Source organism: Cydia strobilella, chromosome 16 (genome assembly GCF_947568885.1).
Source record: "Cydia strobilella chromosome 16, ilCydStro3.1, whole genome shotgun sequence".
NCBI lineage: Eukaryota > Metazoa > Arthropoda > Insecta > Lepidoptera > Tortricidae > Cydia > Cydia strobilella.
Genome location: NC_086056.1, coordinates 15,885,885 through 15,899,438, shown reverse-complemented (window position 1 = coordinate 15,899,438; position 13,554 = coordinate 15,885,885). Strand labels below are relative to the sequence as shown.

The 13,554-nt window shown below is 38.1% G+C and overlaps 1 protein-coding gene across 5 annotated transcripts in view; it reads left to right on the top strand.

The window, feature by feature from the left end:
• LOC134748165 (AMP deaminase 2-like) overlaps positions 1-11,645 on the top strand; it is a 50,161-nt gene extending 38,516 nt beyond the window's left edge. For 3 of the 5 annotated variants that reach the window (XM_063682873.1, XM_063682875.1, XM_063682876.1), the window contains 9 exons: positions 203-334; positions 833-996; positions 1,624-1,747; positions 2,112-2,278; positions 3,235-3,355; positions 3,806-3,979; positions 4,261-4,371; positions 4,716-4,853; positions 11,248-11,645. In XM_063682873.1, coding sequence (XP_063538943.1) covers positions 203-334; positions 833-996; positions 1,624-1,747; positions 2,112-2,278; positions 3,235-3,355; positions 3,806-3,979; positions 4,261-4,371; positions 4,716-4,853; positions 11,248-11,358 — 1,242 coding nt within the window. In that variant the 3' untranslated portion in view covers positions 11,359-11,645. Of the gene's footprint in view, positions 1-202; positions 335-832; positions 997-1,623; positions 1,748-2,111; positions 2,279-3,234; positions 3,356-3,805; positions 3,980-4,260; positions 4,372-4,715; positions 4,854-6,426; positions 9,131-9,897; positions 9,940-11,247 lie in introns of those variants that run through there. The other 2 variants (XM_063682877.1, XM_063682874.1) reach the window with 2 other exon arrangements.
• The last annotated feature ends 1,909 nt before the right edge of the window (positions 11,646-13,554 follow it).

Genomic DNA, 13,554 nt, shown 5'->3' with positions numbered 1-13,554 from the left:
AATATGCAAAGTAATCTTTATTTAAAGTATTTTAATGCAGTATTAACATGGTAGATGACTCCTAAGATGATCATTTAGTCCTTACTACTAGGAGTACACTGCATATCTGGTCCTTCAAATTATTTGCTTTTTACTCCTCAAACCTACATAGGTACATATATTTATATATACTTATGTTGTTGTTGTTGTTGTTGTTGTGCAGGACCGCAACACGTTCCACCGATTTGACAAGTTCAATGCCAAATACAACCCCATCGGCGAGTCACGGCTGCGAGAAGTGTTCCTCAAGACCGATAACCACATGAACGGAAAATACTTCGCTAGGATTATAAAGGTAACTGACGTAATTGTAATGGATTGAGTCTTGCAGGAGCTAATTATTGAACCTATTATTAAACCTTTATTATTCTTTCTTTTTAGGGTTCCGTACCCAAAGGGTAAAAACGGGACCCTATTACTAAGACTCCGCTGTCCGTCTGTCACCAGGCTGTATCTCGTGATCTGTGATAGCTAGACAGCTGAAATTTTCACAGATGATGTATTTCGGTTGCCGCTATAACAACAAATACTAAAAACAAAATAGAGATTTAAGTGGGGCTCCCATACAACAAACGTGATTTTTGACCGAACTTAAGCAACGTCGGGCAGGGTCAGTACTTGGATGGGTGATAGTTTTTATAGTTAATGGTACGGAACCCTTCGTGTGTGAGTCCGACTCGCATTTGGCCGGTTTTTTTCCCTTTTATTGCAATACTTTCCTTTCCATTTCGTTCTCGGTCAGCAGTCACTGGTCACTGTCGACTAAACCCTTGAATAATCTTTCAATTTACAGGAAGTAGCCTCAGACTTAGAGGAGAGTAAATACCAAAATGCGGAGCTACGTCTATCCATTTACGGCAAGAGCCCGAGCGAGTGGGCCAAGCTGGCCAACTGGGCCATCCAGTACGACGTGCATTCCAACAACGTGCGGTGGCTCATCCAGATACCTAGGCTTTAGTAAGTAGATAGAGTAACTGATACTAGAGCGTTACTGTCATAGTAAATTTTGTAACCCCAGTACATTCACTGCCATCTGTTGACACACTTTAAAACTAAAAATGAAGATTTATAAGAATACGATAGAATGTATTTAAATATAGATAAATGATCTATCTTTGGTAAGTACCACTCTCTTATAAGTCTTATAACGTTGTAGCCTTGACATGTGGTAAAATATTAATGGGTAATGGTCCTAGAAGAGACCCCTGTGGAACTCTATTCAGCATTGTAAATGGTTACTAGGAAACCTTCAAATTGTTAACGACAACTACCTTGAGATTTATTATGTCTGAGGCTCTGAGGGCCACACTTACGTACGAATTTACATGTAAGTGCAATAGAGAGGCAAAACGACGAACGTGGTTCGCGGTAGGACCTCTGTGATTCCTTTTCATCTCAATATTTTACATTTTAGATAATAACATGCAGTCAATTCTATCGAATGTCATTGTGTGATCTTTTCTATCACTTCTTATAATGGCGGCGTCTTCTATAATTGCCTCTTGTAAACACGAACGTAGGCAAAAATAGTCGTTAAAAAAATAGGAGTTATAATAAGTTTTTAATCATCCTATTCTCTTCCAGCGATATTTTCAAATCGAACAAGATCATGAACAACTTCCAAGAGCTCCTCACTAATATTTTCCTGCCATTATTCGAAGTCACCAAGGACCCCAATAGTAACATAGAGCTGCACAAATTTCTAACGGTAAGTTTTGCAAATAGGTGTAATTTTTTTTTTTTAATACTACGTCGGTGGCAAACAAGCATACGGCCCGCCTGATGTTAAGCAGTCTCCGTAGCCTATGTACGCCTGCAACTCCAGAGGAGTTACATGCGCGTTGCCGACCCTAACACTCCTCTCCCTCGAGCTCTGGCAACCTTACCCCACCTCACTCCTCCTCCTCCTCCTCCTCCACCTCCTCTTCCCCCCCCACTCCTTAATCTCACTCGATAAAACGTTTTCGGCAAGTTATTTTACTCTTTTTAAACTTAAATGTAAACTTGAGATAAAACTTGCCCCAATGTGCACGTTTTCGTTTCTCGCGATACAAGTTGTCTGTCATTCGCAGCACGTGGTCGGCTTCGACAGCGTGGACGACGAGTCAAAGCCCGAGAACCCGATCCTGGACCCCGAAGTCCGTGCACCAGGCGACTGGGACGACGAGGAGAACCCTCCCTACGCCTACTACCTTTACTACATGTACGCCAACATCACCGTGCTCAACCACTTCCGCAAGTAAGTAGTCAACACAACATACATACTGAGTTTTTTAAAATAAATATCTGAGTACCTATCTAAAATTTAGGTTGTAAAATGTTGATTTTTATAAATAAATTTATTGTATCTTGATTATAATTTACCAACTCGATGGGCCAACAAGAAGAATTCGTCATTTTTTTATATTTTTTTATTTAGAAACAAACAGTCTTATAAAACATGTAGGTGAATAAGCTGACAGCTAGAATTTATTACAATGTAGACCTATAGTTTCCTGTACCTATGTAAATTTTTAATAAAACTTAATACTATGAAATGCTATCTGAGACAACAGTGAAATTAACAAATAATGAGATAACTTAACCTAGCTTTAATACTAATTTAATAGAGAATAAACTTTCTTCTTAGATAACCCTAACGAACTGCCAAATATATCCGCGTTCATACACTTTTCATTATACAACCTGCATGCGCGTTTAATATATGATTGCTGTGCATATTTAGTGCGACATGTCCCAACACTGAACAGCATTTTGCTCCGACAACCACGTTCTGTTCTACGAGGCACTCGAAAACCTGTATTATGTAGAAGTTCAGGGGCATCTACAAGATTATTTATTATTTTAAATAAAAATATCAGATCATTACATGAACGCCTTAATGACAGAGGTTGAAGATTGTGTCTTGAAATTGAGGAGGCGTAATTTTCGTATTATGCTCAACCTTACGCAGTTTCTAATGATAAAACGCCAGTACCGAGTTCATAAAGAGCTTTCTCTACGGCGCAGGCTTCCAGTCACACGTTCAAATTTATCAAACCGCCGGCGGGCCGGGTCTGAAAAGGCTAACAGAGATGATATGTTTCGGTTGTAAATTCTTCAACTTTTTGTCGATTCCCACAATTAACGTAAACTCTATATACATTTTCATGGCCAAATCAATCCTAAAGTCTAAACCTCGTGTAATTTTAACAGGGAACAAGGGCTGAACACGTTCGTTCTCCGTCCCCATTGTGGCGAGGCTGGTCCCGTGCAGCATCTCGTCTGCGGGTTCATGTTTGCTGAGAACATCTCCCATGGACTGCTGCTTAGGAAGGTAATTATATCACACCTTATCTGGCGTCGCAACGAACATCAACAGCGCTTACAACTATGTCGGAGTGCTGCAAAGTGCGCTTCGTACCTTATACACGCCAGAAACAGGAAGATCGGGTACGGAATCACCTATAAATGTTATAATAACAGCTAGAAAACAAAAAAACCGGCCAAGTGCGAGTCGGACTCGCGCACCGAGGGTTCCGTACTTTTTAGTATTTGTTGTTATAGCGGCAACAGAAATACATCATCTGTTAAAATTTCAACTGTCTAGCTATCACGGTTCATGAGATACAGCCTGGTGACAGACAGACGGACAGCGGAGTCATAGTAAAAGGGTCCCGTTTTTACCCTTTGGGTACGGAACCCTAAAACAGCAATTCCTGGACCTGCAGTCGCTGTGGCCAATGTTGACAAGAATAAACAGACCAAAATCTTAATTTTTCCCCAGGTTCCAGTACTGCAATACCTTTACTACCTGACACAGATCGCAATAGCAATGTCTCCGCTCAGCAACAATTCCCTCTTCTTGAATTATCATCGCAACCCGCTGCCGGAGTTCCTGGCCAGAGGACTCGCTATCACGCTCAGCACTGATGACCCGCTGCAGTTCCACTTCACCAAGGTAGTAAGATCTAAAACCGTTAATTTATTCCTCTTCATTATTAGTTATGTATGCCACTGCTGGGCGCAGACCTCTTAAGTACGAGAAATTTTGGCGCGATATTTTAAATGTGTGGGATATTTTTCTTCAGGTTTTTTAGAATACCTATGCTCCAGCTGTTCGGTCAAGTGCAGTGTGCGTAAACCTTCTTTGCGACAAGTTAATAATTGTGACTTTTCATTTGTTAGTAACCTCGCACTAGTTTGAGTTTTTTATTTCAATAACACTTGGTTTACCCTCAGGAACCGCTTATGGAAGAGTACAGCATCGCGACGCAAGTGTGGAAACTGTCTTCCTGCGACATGTGCGAGCTGGCGCGCAACTCCGTGCTCATGTCCGGCTTCCCCCATGAGGTAATATTCCCAGCGCTTTGACATTACTCCTTGTTGTACATGTCGCCATTGGAACCCTACCACCATTTTGCCATCAAGCCAATCTCACCTGCAAGGCGGTGCACCTGCTCTACAACAGACGAGGTTCTGTCAACGGTTTTTACTTTGCGATTGGAGATCAGGCTCAGATAGTAGGGAAAGGAACACTATAGAATATTCTCAAGTGACCTGGGATTTCGGATGCTAACTCAACTTTGCAAAAATGGCACAGTTTTAATAGAAAAACTATAAAAATTGACTGCACCCAATATTCTGCATGTGGTTATTGTTATTGCATTGTATTAAAGACAACGTGTAATCAATAGATGAAGCAGTACTGGCTGGGGCCCAACTACATGAAGGAGGGCGTGGCTGGCAACGACATCACGCGCACCAACGTGCCCGACATCCGCATCTCCTTCCGCTACGAGGCGCTGCTGGACGAGCTCACCAACATCTTCAAGGTAACGTCTTACAGTGTACAGACGGGATTATTGACGAGACAGTGCCTCTTGCCTTCGCGCGAAGGGTTGCCATATGAAAAAAATGGAATATCTTGACAAAAATCCTGACATTTTCTGGACTGTAACTTCTCTAAACCCCACTGGGTTTTCTTTATTATTAAAGAACCTTACCTTATGGTCCTTATGGACCTTATGGTCTCCGTATCGCGAAGATTTTTTATCTGCTGTAACTACAAGCGTCCATTTGCTGTTGCTACAACTCCAAACTTTTAGCTAACTTTCAGTGGTTAGTTGAGGTTTCTAAAAACCCACACACTCGCGAAGTCATATAGTATGGCAACCCTAATCGCGCGTCAGAAAGTAACGTTCGCTCTGTAACGTGGATAATTCCCTCCATCATACGCCAGAGAATAAATGACGTGGTGGTATATAGTTGCGCACAAGTAGAATGAGTAGATTAGCTGCAGTTTTGGCCTCTAACTATTTTTCAGACGTATTAATATTTATTCGCTACACACAAAAGCGGGGTAGTATTAACAATTTTGTTCACTTGATAGGTATTTTTTCTTGTCCGGAAATTGAACTTCACGTCTTCACCGTGTACCCTACTATTTACCATGGCCAAAAAGCGTATCGACAATAGGTATCACCTGCTACAGCTGCAACGTAAGTGATATGTATTGTCGATTGTTTGAGTAGGTACAGTCGCCATCAGATATATCGGAGCGGCCAAGGCGCTCACAAATATCTGAACGTGTCTCTATTGTCAAGGCATTAGAGTGCGTGTTCAGATATTTTTGAGCACCTTGGCCGCTCAGATATATCTGATGGCGACTGTACAATCGAGGACATTCCCGGTTAACCACTTCAGTTTTTTTTACCTCGAACCTTACGAGCGAACTAAACTACGCCTCCCATAGATATAACCAATTACGATGCATTTAGAATTGTTTATGTTAATAATGAAAAGGGTAAAAACAGCTAATGACACAAAGCTTCGCCTCCCCATAAAGATAACCAATTAGGACGCATTTTGGATTCCTTATCTTAGTTTGCAAATGCTGGCCATCACAAAAACAATGGACGGCAATAAACTTTACCTGAGCAAACTTTTTTCTTCAACACCCACATTTTTAAGTGCCATGCTATTGGTCATCACTTTTACGATATTGCCTGACCGTCTGCAAGACGTTTAAACGATTTTTGCCCTTAAGGTGGTTCACCGGGAATGTCCTCGATTGTACTTAAAGCTTAAATATCATTCTCATTCTTTAGTGATGGCTTGAAAAAGGGTAAACGCCAGTAAATTTTAGTATCGTCGGTTGTATATTTAAAATTTCAATCAGTTATGGAGACGCTTCGCCGCTACGTCTAGGTAATTACTATTTAATGCCTATAGGAAAATATTAAATATTTCCGGTGATGTGAACTAACGGTCTAACCTAACATAGCACTTAGTTGGGATTAGTACAGTAGTTTTGTGTTTGTTTGCCATGTCATGTGTTCCGTTTCCCTTGCATCAACTAACCCTCCAACCCCAGGAAATTGTGAATAACCGGAGCAAAACTTTCAGGAAGGGATGTCGACCCGCCAGATGAGCGCCGCGTCTCGCTCACGGCGAACTGTCACTGAACCGGGCCCTGAAAACCACATTGGCAAATAAATCCCGGCACTCTTTGTATAGGGGGTTGCCACCTTTTTTTGATGTAGTATTTTCCAAAACTAGGTGTAAGAAACGTAGTACACCGAAAAATTCAGTTATGCTATGTCGTAACATCGTATTTACTCTTTCTATAATTTTTTTCCTGTAAATCAAGCTAAAATATACCTAGTAATGTATATGGGTGGCAACCTGTCGATACCAAATGGTCATACACAGGTTTAAGTTCTAAATTCCTCACTTACAAGGCACCTGATGCCACGCAGCTTAATAATAAAATTATTGCTGCCACGCGTCTTGTCATACATATGTCGCAGGCATTTTGTAAGAATCCGCCGTTTACAAACGGCGCCGTCATACTATAAACGCGAAGCGGTTTACAAATTGCCGAAGGCTATTTGTAAAAAGTCGCCGCCGTTTGTAAACGGCGGATTCTTACAAAATGCCTGCGACATATTCACTTTATGTTAGGCTACTAACGTCTAGAGTCTAGAACCTATGTACAGATTGAATTTTTCGGCAGCAAAATAATTATTACGTTCGTTCGCCTGTATATGACCTCAATAAAAAATATAAAAATTAATAAAAACGTTGTAAAGAGTTTGATGACTCTTAATAATTAAGATTAAATCATGTTTTATTGTAGTGGTTAGGTATTACCATTTTGTAGGTATCTTTTGTTTTACTATTTAAAAATGATGATAGGCAATCTTTGCCCCAAAAAAAAGTGTAATGTTAATGTGATAAAGAGTTCCCCAGCATGTGATAACTAGGTGAATATAAATGAAAGTGCCATTACATTCCTTGTTGAAGTTTCAAGTTTCCTCTATTGGTGGATCAGTAGAATAGGAATTCTAGCACGAACGTTGTGAAAAAATACGGACTATTTTATTTATCTGTAGGTCTACGCATGAAAATATTGAAAAGTTGGCATTTAGCAGTTAATACCGTTGCTTTTATTTTATGCTTGTTATGTGACCCAATATGAGTAGGTAGTACTAAATTGAATTTTATTGTGGTTTCGTGCAAGAATTCTTGTGTCCTATCCTAATTCATTATCCTTTTATCTAATTACTAATTAGGTAGAAGTAGACAAGCTTTGTATCTAGAGGACTATACTTATTCCAAATCTATCTCTCTATTATTTTTACTTACTTATAAGAAGAACATTATTAAATTCTCTCATACTTTGACTGCTCCTTTCCACGTTAGTCCCGTATACAATAAAAGAGAGTTTTTCTAAACGAAATCAATTTTAATAATCCCTAAATATCGTTTTGAATAAAAAAATTACGTATAAACGCGGGCAGGCGATTGTGTTTAAAGTCATGATCAATTCTATGTATAGGCAATGTTTAACGTTAACAGATCTATAGTCGCATTCATAGTCTATCATGGCAAACATAGTAATGACCACATTGCGTCATTATCACATACTTTTTAACAAACACATACTTTGTTACGGATATTGTACTTGGTTTTTTACTAATTATTTAATGCTAATAATTGTTAACCTATTATTAATTCCATCCCAAGGTGCTCGCCTAACTGACCTCATATCATAACTACATTACTATGTAATCCTACTCACACCAGCTGATCTCATCCCACTCTGATGTCGTGTTTTGACTACCTATTTTACTCCTATTTTCTCTCAAATGTTGTCAAAGTTATTTATATTGCTGAGATTATTTGATATGTCTGGTAGTTTATGACAATAATTGATCGTATTTGGGGATAACATTTGAGGTTTAGCTGACAGTAAACACCACCCACCACCACCAACAACCCACCACCGACAAGAGCCATGCTCTTAAATTATGATGATGATGATGACAGTAAAAGCAGAAATTCAAATAATTTCAAGTAATATATGGTATAATGGATTAAATCAGGTTGTGTGTGAGGTACGATAGGTTGTTGTCTTTTTTGTTGTTCACATTGTGTACAATACAACTAGGAACTCAGAAGAAAATCTGATCACAAGCGTAATATGGGTGTCTCCGATTTTTTTAGCTAAAAGTAATTATATTATGTATGTCGCAGGCAAATTGTAAGAATCCGCCGTTTACAAACGACGTCGTCAATTTACAAACGTTTCCACGTTTGCCACGGTTAAAGAACTAATTCGACCAAAATGCCGCTGCAAATTATAAACGGCGCTGTTAATGTCATAAGGTATTTTACAAAATGCGGAAGTTTGTAAATTGACGACGCCGTTTGTAAACGGCGGATTCTTACAAAATGCCTGCGACATGTATATTTTATAGGCGTATTAAGCAGTGACAGGATCTAAGTCAATCTCAAATTTCAAATGTTGTGGAGTATTGTGATGAATTTATATATTTATACATGTGCAATCTGCAAATGTATAAATGCATCACACTACTCCTTTTAAGATGTCAATACAACGAGTTTTCTCTCCAACTTTGTCATTGTGATCAAATTTTATACTTTGCGGCTGCTGCGGTGGCTACAATAATGTATTGAGCTTTATTTGGTTGTGTTAAAGTCGCTTATTGTTTGTCTGTCCACGTTTGGGTAAAAGCCAAGAAAAACACCTTTTGATGGGCATTTATATCGTCATCGACTATATTTAAGTCCTTTAAACTTAAAAGAGCGAAAAATGCCCTATGATACAAACATTTATAATAGTGTTAATTAGTGGTGTTTTAAATGTAGGTTATACTTATGTTAATGAAATGAAAAATTAAATTTTTGACCTTAGAAGTCGCACTCGGTAAGTAAGACTAAAAAATATAAGAATAAGAAGTAACGATTGTTATTCGTACTTAATTTATATTTTAATTCATAAATAAATGTAAGTGAAATGTAAGTAGAAATTTTGCAACCAATTTAATTTAGATAATATATCTATACAATACAATACATACATATTACACGAGTGACATGAAAGCTCGGAACCAAATGGAATATTAATGTTGGAAATAAAAAATTATCACCAAACGTTTGTTTTATTTGGGTAGGTACCTTTTTTTTATTATTATAAACTGATCGGCGATTGGCCCTAGTCACACGTCACACCTGTTTACACTAGTTGGAAATGTCTTGAATCATCTCGCAGTTTTTATTCCCAATTAAGTTCTAGGCCTGCTTCTTGCCTGTCACATACATATATAGCATGAGTTTGGAATTTAAATGAAAGCGTTTAGACTGAAATAAAGGCCAAAGCACACGGGCTGCGCGTTCGTAGACCTGCACGTGCACTACAATCACGCACACGTCCCGCATGCGGTGCACGTGCACTTCTACGCACAGACATCTGGTGTGCACAAAGCAGTTCAAAAATCTCCCTGATAGGTAGTAATAGTTATGTTTTAATGCACTGTAGTGAATGGTTTAATATGATACGTCCTTTTGTAGATAAAGCGTTGCGGCTCGCCCGACGTCTATTAAGGTACCAGGGTAAAGGATATTTCGGCTATAGGATAATATCGACTATAAGCTGTATGCCGATTTACCCTAGCCTATTTGTGTTTAGAGAAATGCATGGACTTTCATTAATACCCATTTGTATGATCTTATTTTTATTTTTAAACCTTTGGTGTAACTAGTTACAAAGGTGAAGTCTATTATCACTATGAATTACTAAATTTCCATAAGACCCATAAGTTTATAACAAATTTTTTGATTTCGGTTATATTTCATTAGCTTTCATACATACTATTATATGTTTCATACATTAACATTAAACATATATGTTAGTGAAATCTATTTTAACTAAAGTAGGTAATGAAAGTTATTTAATGTTTTTTTTTTACTTACCGCCTTTTTTATGTAAGTGCCTAATAAAGTTAGTTAATTATATACAAATAGGTACTTACTCAAAACATGAAAAAAAAAAACATTCTAAAAATACATTTAGTAGTAGTAGTGGTGGTAAATCACTTAATTGTACAAAAACAAATTGTTAACATGAAATTCATATAAATTTAGGTACAAAGGCGAGCTTATCCATATCCCTATAAGGGATCTCTTCCAGCTAACCTTAGAGTAAATGAGTGGAAAATTCGAATTCGAATTGGAATTTTTCATTGATAAAATCTTTTTCTAATAAACAAAAAACCGGCCAAGTGCGAGTCGGACTCGCGCACCGAGGGTTCCGTACTTTTTAGTATTTGTTGTTATAGCGGCAACAGAAATACAGCATCTGTGAAAATTTCAACTGTCTATAGCTATCACGGTTCGTGAGCCTGGTGACAGACAGACGGACAGCGGAGTCTTAGTAATAGGGTCCCGTTTTTACCCTTTGGGTACGGAACCCTAAAAAAAAATTACGTTTAGATAAGTTTAGAGGTAACAGCCGGATGCGCCACTGAACACTCGCCACTGAGACCGTACAATACACTACAAGCGGTTATACAGGCTGGTCTAAAAATATTCTTGAGTACTAAATATTACATTTTATGGATATTTTGTACGACAGACGAGTGTAATACCTAATGTTTTTTGGAGAAATATTATCATTAACATTAACTGTATCGACTAGTTAAATAAAATAGAGGGTGTTTTTTTTATTTTTAGTCGGTTCGATTCCCGGGTGAGACAAGCGAATTTAAAAAAATCTTTGAATACAGTTTGGTACTTTAAAAAAATAAAAAAATGTTTCCTTTAAGTAAAATGAGTTAACTTGAGGTTTTTTAAACTTTCCCTCCAGGGGCCCATAATTTTTTTCCAGATGAGTGACCTAAAGTAAAGTGTGCAATGTTTCAGGTTCGTTACGCGCTGGGCCGAGACTGGGAGCCCCCGCCCGCGCCCACCACCCCGCAGCCGCCCGACATCCGCGCGCCCATCGTGAGCCTGAAGAGGCCGTCACTAGTTTAAAGTTTTTGTATAATATACCTTACTGTAGAACTATAAAGCCTTATGCGTCACACCATAGATAAGGAATGAGGAACCCAACGCCACCGGTGTGTGAACGAGACAGATATGCACGTACTTATGTAGAGACGTACTGCTCGCACACCACACACGAACGGCGTGTGTTACATGTGCAAACCGCCTTATAGAACACAAACACAAAGTCAACGTCTACTGCGAAAATCGAAAAATCGTTTTCACCACACCAGCTGGTAAAGGCTCTCTTTATTGTTCTAAAACTGATAAGAAAGTTGCATTTTATTCACATGTGAGGCAAAGTAGAATAGAATAGAATGGGTAGGGTATGGGTAGGGTAGGGTTCTCGGGTTCGAGACTGGTACGACAGGGGTACTTTTTTTAGCATGCGGTCGAATGCTGATGCATGCGGTCGAATGCTGATGCATGCGGTCGAATGCTGATAGCGACCCTGCGGCACCCCATCTAAGGCGGATTCGGCACTCGTTGGTGGTTTTAGACGGTAGTCCTCTGGTTAGTCCGTCATTCCCCCGGACCAGGTGGCATGCGTAAACGCATTTCCCCAACGTTAAAAAAAAAAGGGTAGGGTAGGGTAGGTAGGTAGAATTGACTTTTAAATGATTATGGACTATGGGTACAAATGTTATAAAATTGAAAGGTAAAATCATTAGAAATATAATGTTAGATGTACCTATGGATGTTATAATAATTTTGTAATTTTGAAATTATAATGTATTTTGTATTGTAACCGTCGACAATTATAATTATATAATAAATACATTGATAATCCAATTTGTATTTTATTTTTTCACTTCTCATGCTCGTAAAGTTCGACTTTAAGTCGTCCGTAGACGACATAAAGTTGCTTATTATGTTCTAGAACATAAAGTAAAATCATCTATTACGACCCTTATTCACTTAGCAATAAAGTTCAAAATATGCCATACAAACTGCCAGCCCTGCCGGGACGCGCCCGACCGTCGCGCTCCCGACCGGCGTGCCCTGCGCCCCCGACAAAACCGAGTACTGGTTAACTGGAAGAGATCCCTGAAAGGGATAAGTTCGCCTTTGTACAAATGATGCGTTCTTCTCTTGTTTTATGTTTATTTTTGTACAATAAGGAGTTTTACTACTACTACTAGTACTTACTTTAGTCTTGAATAAATACGGTAATATTATTTACTGCTGATTTGCTTGAGAGTAATTAAATCTATGACAATTAAGAGAAGAAAATGTGATCTACGGTCCGTTTACCTTTCTTCCATTGATGTGATTGGTGTTGACAAAGTTTTTATGTCCTTCGCAAGGTACAATAAAGTTATTTCGGCTTTTGATCACTAGATGTCAGTTAAACTAATGATTTCAACGCCATCTAGTAGCCAATAGCGCTACAGAAAATTGTATTTCCTAGCTTTAGTATAAATTTACTGGGGCTTTCTACCTCTAGATGGCAGCACCAGTTTTAATTTAATACCCCTCTAGATTACTTTAATTATCATTCAACTTAGAAATAGTGAAAGTTAGTCTGTTGTAGTTTTTTTAGAGAGCCACTATGAGGGTGGCATTTGTTTAAAACGTAAAACCCTCTATAAATAAATAAAGATTAAAAAAAAAAAATAGATTACTTCGTTATTCACTAGTTTGCTAGTAGATGTCAGTGTTCAACTTCAATGTCATTCAATTAGTATATTGGTATTGGTATATAATTAACCGCCTACATTTTATACTTACAAAATAAAAATAAAAATGAATCATCAAATACCTAAAGAGAAGTAATTCTATTAACGTTTTAATACATTTTAGTTTAAATTGGTTTTCTTTATTATGGAGTGTATTATGTTATTTAATCTATTACGGAGTTATATCTATCTTTGTTTATATACCGGGTGTTTCATGTAACAGGAGCAATAAATTTGAATAAATTAAGCTATAGGCTGTACTCCCCAAACTGGCCAACATTACTTCAGCAACTTTTAAAAATAACTTGTGTTTTGATTTTTAATACACTTGTTTATTCTAAGCCGCAATGTATTGCAAAATTTGTTATGTTTAAAGGGTGACAACATGGAGACTATATAGGTGACAAGATATTCTTTGGTGACAAGCAACGTCAAACACACAGATGGTGGCGTACATTGAAAATAATATTTAACAAGTATGAAAAAGGTATAATCTAAAAATTTC